General features: G+C 43.6%; 1 protein-coding gene across 1 annotated transcript; it reads left to right on the top strand.

Moving 5' to 3' along the window:
- Positions 1-231: 231 nt before the first annotated feature.
- Positions 232-10,091, top strand: LOC113012501 (SH2 domain-containing adapter protein F-like). The gene is made up of 8 exons (XM_026152750.1): positions 232-432; positions 4,265-4,514; positions 4,712-4,813; positions 4,917-5,079; positions 5,254-5,490; positions 5,722-5,887; positions 6,949-7,068; positions 8,893-10,091. The coding sequence occupies exons 2-8, from the start codon at positions 4,269-4,271 to the stop codon at positions 9,077-9,079; spliced, it is 1,221 nt and encodes a 406-aa protein (XP_026008535.1). The 5' UTR covers positions 232-432; positions 4,265-4,268; the 3' UTR covers positions 9,080-10,091.
- Positions 10,092-10,763: the final 672 nt, after the last annotated feature.

The raw sequence follows: 10,763 nt of genomic DNA on the forward strand, positions 1-10,763 counted from the left end.
AGTTCACAGTGATACGTCGCACACTCTTCAGTGTAGAAAACAGATGAAAAGCAAAATATTCCACGATGGCGGGGATTATTTTTGAAAGAATGAGGATTATTCACAGCGCTGCAGCTTAAACAGTGGATTAGGCAGGGTTCGTATGACTTTAATGTCGACTCACAAAAATAATGAACAAATAAATAAATAAATAAATGTGTGTCCCCTCCCCTTTAATCCAGTCCGCCGTGGCTGTGTGGTGTGTCGGAGACGGTCTGCTCCAGTGTCTCCTCTGGTCCGGCTAGCATTAGCTGTCTGACCTGCTTGGCTCCGAAGCAAATTTTAGCGATTGCATATGTTTTACTTTGAGGCTGGACAGCATTAACACTAAAACCCGGATGGTAACCACAAAGACATAACTGGAACGGGTGACCGTCAATGCAAAGAAAAAGGGTGAGCCTAAAGAAGTAACGTTAGCAGAAACTGACGGTAGCTGCTACTCGGCTAACTTAGCTTAGACCTGTTAACACTGCAGTGACTCATATTTAACTGCACACCTCAATACTCCAACTCATAACTTCTTAAACTAAAAGACAGTAGGATTCGTTAGCTGTTAAGGTCTTTAAGAGTATTTTTTTAGGAGGGAAATGCTACCCTTAATCCAGTGTTATCAGAAAGTGATTGATTGAACACCTTTAATTTACAACCTAATGCTAACTAGCGATTGTCAGTGGACGCTGAGATCTGCTTTGCTGTTTATTAAACCAGAGGAAATCTTATGCAAGCTAACCACACGGGTTTAAGATTAGGGGTTAATCTTGCCTAACCTGTTGAGTATATTGTTGTAACAATAGCTCTCTGTTTTGGGGGTGACTTTGTCAGGGAATATAAGATAAGATAAGATAACCTTTATTAGTCCCACACGTGGGAAATTTGTTTTGTCACAGCAGGAAGTGGACAGTGCAAAAGTTATGATGCAAAAATTAGAATACAATAAGAATAAATACAGTACACAGCTGTACAGAATAGAATAAAATAATATACTATATACAGTAGAATAAAATAGAATAAAAATATACAATAAGATAAAAATAGAATACGAATGCTATATACAACTGAGTAAAAATACAACGATGCCAGTAAAGATTATTGCACTTAGTGTTATTGCACATGTGTGGATGTGTGTGTTTGTTCAGTTAAAGTCTTTGTTGTGGAGTCTGACAGCAGTGGGGAGGAAAGACCTGCGAAATCTCTCCATCCCACACCGTGGGTGCCGCAGTCTCCCACTGAAGGAGCTGCTCAGTGCTGTCACAGTCTGCTGCATGGGGTGGGAGACGTTGTCCAACAGGGATGACAGCTTAGCCGCCATTCTCCTGTCACTCACCACCTCCACTGGGTCCAGAGGGCATCCTAGAACAGAGCTGGCCCTTCGGATCACCCTGTTCAGTCTCTTCCTGTCCCCAGCAGAGATGCTGCCGCCCCAGCAGACCACACCATAAAAGATAGCAGAAGCCACCACAGAGTCATAGAAGGTCTTCAGGAGTGGGCCCTCCACCCCAAACGACCTGAGTCTCCGCAGCAGGTACAGCCTGCTCTGCCCTTTCCTGTAGAGGGCGTCTGAGTTATGAGTCCAGTCCAGTCTGTTGTTCAGATGAACACCAAGGTACCTGTAGCTGTCCACAGCCTCAATGTCCATACCCTGGATGTTCAGTGGTTGCAGTGGAGAATGCTTGTGCCTGCGGAAGTCTACCACCAGCTCCTTGGTTTTACTGGCATTGATCTGGAGGTAGTTCAGCTGGCACCAGTCCACAAAGTCTTGAGTCAGTCCTCTGTACTCCTTGTCGTCCCCATCAGTGATGAGGCCGACTATTGCAGAGTCATCAGAGAATTTCTGCAGGAAGCACTGGGTGGAATTGTGGGAGAAGTCTGCAGTGTAGATGGTGAAGAGGAACGGAGCCAGAACCGTTCCCTGTGGGGCCCCCGTACTGCAGACGACCCTGTCCGACACACAGCCCTGAGTCCTCACATACTGTGGTCGGTCGGTGAGGTAGTCCAGGATCCAGGTAGTGAGGTGATGGTCCACTCCAGAGTTCACCAGCTTGTCCTTTAGAACCGAGGGAAGAATGGTGTTGAAGGCACTGGAGAAATCAAAGAACATGATTCTCACAGTGCTTCCAGCGGTCTCCAGGTGAGCGAGGGAACGATGTAGGAGGTGAATGACGGCATCATCCGCTCCAATGCCAGGCTGGTAGGCAAACTGAAGTGGGTCCAGTGATGAGCTTGTTAGGCGCCGAAGCTGAGCCAGGACCAACCGCTCCAGGGTCTTCATCAGGTGGGATGTCAGAGCCACCAGCCTGTAGCTGTTGAGGTCCTTGGGGCGTGAAGTCTTTGGCACTGGTACAACACAGGAGGTTTTCCAGAGCTGTGGGACTCTTCCCAACCTCAGGCTCAGGTTGAAGAGGTGCTCCATCACCCCACACAGTTGGTCCGCGCAGGACCTGACGACCCTCGAGCTGATGCCATCTGGGCCCGCTGCCTTCTTGCCATTAATCCTCCTCAGTTCCCTCCTAACCTGGGTGGTTGAGAGAGACAGGCTGGAGCCTTGTGTTGAGTGTGTATTGGATGCTGTTGTTGGGGGTGGGGAGGAGTGAGCAGGGAGAATAGAGGAGGTGTGAAGTGTCTGAGGTGGAACAGCAGCAGTGGGGGTGGGTGAGTCTGCAGCCGATGTTGTAGACTGTCTCATGGTTGAATCAAATCTGTTGAAGAAATGATTCAGTTCATTTGCCCACCTCACATCCCTCCCAGGCAGAGAGTTCTGCTGTTTGTGGCCTGAGATGGTTCTGAGGCCTCTCCAGACTTCACCAACGTTGTTTTGCTGAAGCTGGTTCTCCATCTTCTGCCTGTAGCTGTCCTTCCCATTCCTTATAGGTCCCCTCAACTCTCTCTGCACCCTTTTCAACTCCTCTTTGGATTTGAAGGCCCTCCTCTTCTGCTTGAGGACAGCTTTAATTTCTGGGGTAATCCAAGGTTTGTTGTTGGAGAAACACCGTACAGTCCTGGTAGGTACGGTGTTATCCACACAGAAATTAATATAGTCAGTAATGCATGTAGTAAGGCTGTCGATGTCCTCTCCATGGTCGTCACAGATCACCTCCCACACAGTCGACTCAAAACAGTCCTTAAGAGCCTCCTCGCTCTCCTCTGACCATCTCTGCACTGTGCGGGTGGCTGGTGGCACCCTGCGCACTAAGGGCTCATACACAGGGACAAGGTGCACCAGGTTGTGGTCAGATTTGCCCAGGGGAGGGAGAGGTGATGAACTGTATGCCTCTTCAGCATTGGCATACAGTAAGTCCAGTGTTTTATTGTCTCTGGTTGAGCAGGTCACATACTGGGTGAAGGTGGGCAGTGTGGAGTCCAAAGAGGCATGATTGAAGTCCCCTGATATTATGAGAAGGGCTCTCGGAGATTGTGTTTGCAGTCTGCTGACCACTGAGTGGAGAGTGTCACAGGCTGCATCCGCGTTGGCCGAGGGGGGGGACATACGCTGTTATTGCGATAACATGCGAGAATTCCCGGGGCAGATAGTACGGACGCATGCTAACGGCTAACAGCTCAATGTCTCTGCTGCAGAGTTGTTCTTTCACAGTGATGTGCCCAGGGTTACACCATCTGTCGTTCACAAAAACTGCCAGTCCCCCTCCTTTCCTCTTACCGCTCTCTCTCGTCCTGTCCGCTCGCAGCATCTGAAATCCCGGTAGTGTCACGCTTGTGTCCGGAGTTAGCGGTGTTAGCCACGACTCCGTTAGCATCATGATGCTACATTGCCGGTACTCCCTCTGTGACCAGGTTAGCGACGTGAGCTCATCCATCTTATTGGGCAAAGATCTTACGTTTCCAATGATTACAGAAGGAAGAGATGGTCGATAACGTCTCCTTCTCGGGCGACGGCGCTCCTTCCCAGCACGACACCCCCGTCTTTTCCTCCTCAGCTCGCTGGGAATGTCGGGTCTGTCCGCCGGCAGTACCGCTGCGGGACGCAGCGCTAACAGCTGATCCTTAGTTATAAAAAATTACGAGAAGAAAAGATAAGAAAGAAAGAAACTCAGAATGAGCAGAGCTGCTGTAACAGGCTGCCGCACATGGGGGGCGCCGGAAACAAAGGTGGAAGAAATTTGTGCAGATTTGTGCATTTCTGTTAAGTAAGATGGTGCAGCTGAAATGGCCAATTTAATAATCACTAAACAGTCCCTACAATGTGATATTTACTACTTCATCCCCACAGATCCATGGCAAAGTGGCTGAAGGACTACCTGAACTTTGGCAGCAGGCGTGATCCTCCACAACCCCCGAGACCAGATTACAGCGAGAGCGAGATTTTGAGGGCCTACAGAGCTCAGAAGGAGCTAGATTTTGAGGACCCGTACCAGCACACTGATAAGGAGCATCAGAATGGTGGTTTCGGCTCCTGTAATGCCACTGTGAGCCTTCCCTCTTTCCCTGCATTTGGTTCAGCGCTGCCTAATGGTGTAGAGGTATGACTTGGACTCCTTTTTTTACAGTCATGCGCACATGCAGCTTATGTTCCCTCCTCAAAAAAGCCATGTGTCCCTACATAAATTGCCTCACAATGACCACTTTTAAATGCACATGCTCCAAAAAAGATATGCGCCTGTTTGGGTGATGTTCGATTCATTATCTAATGTGTTCTCTATCCATGTCTTACATTTAGGTAAAACTTGTGTCTCCAAAACACAGACTGATTAAAGTGGACTCTCAGGAATTTGGTCGCTGTAAAGTCCCTCTGAGCCCTGTGACTGTTCAGGAGGAACCTGTAAGCATTGTTATTTCAGACAATCACAATCTCAAAACACTGAGGTCCAATGTCATTGCATTTAATTTGTGTAATTCGCTTTGTTTCTATCCCCCCCACTAAGGTGGTTCCCTCTGCCCCAGCAGCGTCAGAGGCCGACGCAGATTACTCGGATCCTTTTGACGCACATCCACACCCAAGAGCCAGAACAAACTGGGAGCCCAAATCTGCACCAGCAGACTGCTGCAGTTACATGGAGCCATTTGAGGCCCAGCGAATCATTTCAGGTTTCCTCTACATAAAAGTTGATACTTGTATATGGTGAAATACTTACCGTACCATAAATAATTCACATTTATTGTGCATTTTATTGAGGTACAAGTGTTTTGGGAAGAAATACTTACCCAATTCTTAGGAGGGGTAAAGGTGAAAAGTTTTCACCTTCTATGTTTCCTGTGCAGAACTACAGCACAACATGATGGCCAACCGGTCTGGGAGTGGAGATGGCAGTCAGCTATATGACAACCCATATGAGGAGAGGACTCGGTACCACCATCGAGCTGGTCCGCCTCAGAAGGTTGAGGGTGGGGTGATAGACAGCAAGGAGAGCAGGCTGCCTCAGGATGACGAGAGGCCGGCTGATGAATACGACCAGCCGTGGGAGTGGAAGAAGGACAACATCTCTAAAGCCCTAGCAGGTAAATTGGGGATTTCCTGGTATCTGTCAGTGCGCCCCAGGGCGGCTGTGACTACAATGTAGCTTGCCATCACCAGTGTGTGAATGTGTGTGTGAATGGGTGGATGACTGGATGTGTAAAGCGCTTTGGGGTCCTTAGGGACTAGTAAAGCGCTATACAAATACAGGCCATTTATTACAGTTCTGTAACTACTTGTCTTTGACGTATCATTTTCTCTCTGTGTGCCCATAGTTCAGTTTGAAGGGACTGAAAGAGAGCGATCACGAGGTCACACAGAACAGTCCAGGCTTACCATGACAGGCGCCACATCAGAGGCAACTACACTCCGTCTTGTAGGTGACACTCCTTCGCTCTTGGGAGAGAGGGTGGATCCATCTCTGCCGCTGGAGAAGCAAGTGTAAGTTGAGATTCACAGTCTTAACCTTTGATGTTGGCTCTACTAGTTTTCTTTTTCTTTTTTTTATTCTACTTCCAAAAAATAGCAGTCTTTCTTGCACAACATACCCTTTTACTTTCATCATGCTTCTAAGTAATTAATTGTCTTTTGTTTTTAAGTGAAGTTCCTCAAAATCTTTGGGTTTTTTTGTTGTTTGTTTGTTTTTCAAAATGGGGGGGGGGAAAGGTCATTCAAATAAACCAAAACATAAAACGGCCTTGAACTGGTTTAAGTTCAAGGCCGTTGGTCCAGACATGCATCGTCTTGCATTTAAAAAAAAAAAAAAAAAAAAAAAAAAAGAAAGAAAGAAAAAAAGAAAAGAAAAGTTCGCAGGTTTAGTTTGTTTTGTTAAGTTTCTTTAGATTACGTGTGTGTGTGTGTGTGTGTGAGAGAGAGAGACAGAAAGTAAAAGCCAGTACTTGTTAGGCTACACAGTTTTCAGTTACTGTTGTTGTAAAGGGGAATTTTATGTACTGACAGCCATCCCAGACGAAATAAACTTCATAAAGGAAATGCCTACAACTTAACGACTTGAAAAATTCATCCCAACATTTACTTTTTTTTTTCTTTCTTTTTTTTTTTTTTTTAAATTGAAACATGCAAAACTTGGCTTAAGAACAAAGTCTGACCTGTGTGACTCACAGAATAAATCAGAAATGGAGGCTGGAGCTTTGCATTTCCTCTCGCATTTGCATCTGCAAAACACAACCAGCCGCACTCGGCTTGGCTTATTTTCTTTTTTTATTTGATTATAAAGAAATTGTGGCGATTACTGTCACATGTTTGGTGTTGTCTTGTCTTCTGCGTTTCACATCCTAAATGTGATGGGTTACCATCAGCAACAACAAAAGGAAAACAAATATTTTAAGTTCACGCTGATATAAAGCTGGCTGATATGCACTTATGACCATTGCTGTAAACAATGTATACAATTTTGCAACTGTTTCATGAAAAGATTAATGCAGTTATGACTTTATAAAATGTTTAGCTTTGTGTTATGCTGTCCTGCTGCTTGCCTGCAGGTGGTACCATGGAGCCCTGAGCCGGGCAGAAGCAGAAAGTCTGCTGACTCTGTGCAAAGAGAGCTCCTACCTGGTGAGAAATAGCCAGACGTGCCGAAACGACTACTCTCTCTCCCTCAGGTAAACATGAGTGTCCCTGAATGCTGCGGTGTGGAGTGCATCAAAAAGAAGGAAAAAACCCTTCATGTTGTCTTACTTCAATATTACCGCAGTCTGTTAAAGGGTAATTATTCCCTTGTGTACTTGGCTTTAGGCCCTTCCGAAATTTATGTGATCTGGTCCCCCACGCACCCACCCATTTGGGTATTGTTGCACATCATTTTTCTAGTTTCTCTGTTCTCACTTGGTTACAACAACCTTTTTTTTTTCTGGCTTTTTTTCTCTCAGCAAGTGTCTTTTTTTTTTTTTTTTTTTTTTTTAGTCTCTTTAATAACCAACATGGAAACAGCTGCTTGGAAAAGATCATAGGCATGCTGGGAATTGCTCCCAATCTCACATCTGTATTATTTTGAAGCAGTGAGCTGAAAGAGCACAGGAATTTGTTTGCACTCTGGTGCAATTTTTTTTTTTTTTTTTACCAAAATATTTGTGGATTCTCTGAGCATATTATGTGCTTAAACCACTGATCAAATCAGCAAATTAGCAAAAGGGAAAAAAGAAAGTGAAATGTAGCTGCAAAATGGATGAAGGGAAACTTGAACAAACTGCTGCCAAAGCCCTGTTTTGGTAATGTGATAGAATCTGATCTAAAATATTGTTTTGATGGAAGAAAGCCAGATGTGTAAAAGCTCAAGCTGAATTTTGCGTTCAGAATAAAAAAAACGCATTTTTCAGGTGCTCGAGTTTGCTTTCATACCACATGCGTGTTGGGTTAAATAAGGGTATTTGTAGAAGGTGATGACATAACAAATACAAGGAAAAAGAGAGGTGCAGGAAAGACCTGTTTGAACTCAAGATGTTGTCTTTAATGATTGCTATCTTTACCACCAACGCACCAACAAAATTACAGGAAGACGAACCCAAGCTTCTCTAAGCGATGATTTTGGCCATTGTTTTTATCTTGGATCCCTAAACTTCACTTTGCAGAATGAATAAGTTGACATTAAAGCTAGTTCTGAGGGTGCATAGTGAGATTAATGGTACATTAATTATATCAATTAATAACCTATTCCCAATCAGATTTTCTGTTTCATAGACCCTTCACTAATACCACAGAAGGAAGCCGTGTGTGTGTGTGTGTGTGTGTGTGTGTGTGTGTGTGTGTGTGTGTGTGTGTGTGTGTGTGTGAGAGAGTCATAGTCCCAGAGACCTGAACACATTTGGATTAAATACCTATAAATGAGTTTAAAACACAGTATTTTTATACATCTAAGTGTGTCACATGACTCTTTACGTTAGAGGAAAAGTGAAGGATTTGTATTTATATGTTTGACACCAGTTTCAAAGTTTGACATTTAGAGATTGAGGCTCGGTTATATAAACAGTCATCAGTGATTCACAGTGAGAAGGAATAAAACTGTCGGCAATTCATACCAAAATAATAGGCACAGATGCTGACTCCTGGTTGAATGACAACTCTCCAGTTCCCTTTACAGTTTTTTGTTGTTGTTCCTGTAGAAACTTTTTAATTAAGCAAAACTGAATGGGCTGATTGTGTGCAGCCCACCCCAAGCAATGATGATAACACAATTGGAATGTTGATCTGAGACTGCAGGAATACTTTCATCACAGAAAGCTGTGTGGCGCTCCGATTGTTGTACGAAACATAACGTGACATATTTGTTCCAGGTGGCAGTTTTGATAATTATAAGGTCTTAAAACATTCTGTAATGCTCATGCACACACACAAACGCACACACACTTTCATTCTCAGTCTTTCAGTGTACTAATTAACATTCCTGTCAGGCAAGTTGAGGCTCATCTGCACTGTCTCTTTATTGTCAGGAGCTGCAAAGGCTTCATGCATATGAAGTTCACCCAGTCCCCAGACGGCCGCTACGTCCTCGGAGAGAACAGCCCTCCGTTCTCGACCATCCCCGAGGTCATCACCTACTACACGACACACAAGCTGCCAATCAGAGGAGCCGAGCACATGTCCCTGCTGTATCCTGTCCCAGTGCAGACCCTCTGACGGTGACATACACATCCTGATTTTCATGGTGCTACTGAATATATTCTTATATACATATATATTCTTAGTATTTACCTATTTCTACCGGTGTCCTACATGCTATGACACTGCCATTCTACCTGCACAGCTTGCAAGAGATTGGACCATCTGGTGCCATCTTTTCTGTTTTTACTTTAATCCCTGTATCTACACTGGCCGCTTACAAGAGAGCTCAGTGCTTAAGGAATCTGTGAAACAGTACATCACTGAAATCCCTCTATTTATCTGTCACGGACTCTTGAAAGTCAGCAATTGTTGATAATAGGATTGTTAGCTCAGTACTTTCACCTCACAGAGGAAAAAGACAAAATCTAGTCTTGAGACGGTAGAATATATGTAATCTTGCATGGAGTTTTGTCTTTATTGCTGTCAAATGTGAAGCAGACTTAAAGAATATTATTGGTGGGGTCAGGGTGGCCTTAGCTTGTGCCAATAATCCAGTTTTTTGTTTGTTTGTTTTTTCTTGTCACATGAATTTCATGTTTTTAAACTGACAAAAGGTCAAAGTGATTGGAGCTCTGGTGTGAGGATTGAGAACTAAGTTTAAAAGGTTGGAAATGCAGTTGAAATCATGCTGTGACTACAAGCAGTATTGTTGTTATATTTATATATTTTTTTTAAGTTTTAGTTACAATTATGAACCAAACACTACATATTTAAGCCGGACCATCTCTGCGCCCTGGGGTTTTCTCTCTGCGCGTTTCAGAGGCCCGCCAATGTTACTTGATGCTGTAGCCGTTTTGCCCTGCAGTGTTCTTGGCTCCTCTTGTTAATGTGTGAACAACACAAAGTTGACTGCATCACACAATAACAGACTCCTGCAATACTAGTTTAGAGAATATTAACTACAGTATTATACTGAAAGCTTGTGGCTTTGTGAACATGATTATCAAAGAAGCTTTGGTATTTTAATGACTGTGCTATTTTATAAAATTTTAAAACCCTGTAAAAAATAAAGGTTGTGGTGTTTTCAGTTTGTCTCTGCATTCCTTTTTTTTTTTTTTAAATAAATAATGTTTCATATGAGCTTCATAATGATAAATGTAATAATGTAAATTAAAATTTGGAATTGAATTAAAGGTAAGTTCAAGTTACTCCTCCAGCACACAGTTTAGCTTAGAAAATTACACACACTTCTTTTTTCCCAGATGGAATGATGGATTTTTAAAAAAAAAGAATATGGTGCACAACTTCGAATTTATTTTGGATTTTTTTCTAATCCACACAGTGTCAAAATTAAACAAGTTTAAAATGGTAGGATTCAAGGTTGTGGCTTTGGTAAGGAAATTCTGGATGTCCTGTATTGGTCTGCTTTATCAGTTTATGTGCAATTACAGTCACAGTCCTGTTGGAACCCCCAGTTGTTGTTGTTATTTTTGGGTTTTTTGTTGTTGTTGTTTTTGTTGTTGTTGTTGTTTTTTTGTTGTTGTTTTTAAAGTGCCCTTTCTCACTTTCCTGTCCCCCAGCCCATGTCTGTCCGTCTGTAACAACTGAAAATAAAAGAAATAACAACAAAGGCTGATCAAATGGGCCAATATAGCAAGGCCATGATCAATTCTGACGGCTAAAGAACCACAAGGGACAGGCAAAAAAAAACACCACCATACCTGATAGCTGTTGATGTTTGTAGGTTTGACAGCCTCAC

Source organism: Astatotilapia calliptera, chromosome 19 (assembly GCF_900246225.1).
Source record: "Astatotilapia calliptera chromosome 19, fAstCal1.2, whole genome shotgun sequence".
Classification (NCBI taxonomy): Eukaryota; Metazoa; Chordata; class Actinopteri; order Cichliformes; family Cichlidae; genus Astatotilapia; species Astatotilapia calliptera.

Excerpts from the sequence above, each read along its gene's own strand:
- LOC113012501 (XM_026152750.1), top strand. The coding sequence starts at position 4,269 with ATGGCAAAGTGGCTGAAGGACTACCTGAACTTTGGCAGCAGGCGTGAT. Across the intron at positions 4,515-4,711 it reads CGCTGCCTAATGGTGTAGAG|GTAAAACTTGTGTCTCCAAA; the intron begins GTATGACTTGGA and ends TCTTACATTTAG. Across the intron at positions 4,814-4,916 it reads TGACTGTTCAGGAGGAACCT|GTGGTTCCCTCTGCCCCAGC; the intron begins GTAAGCATTGTT and ends CCCCCCACTAAG.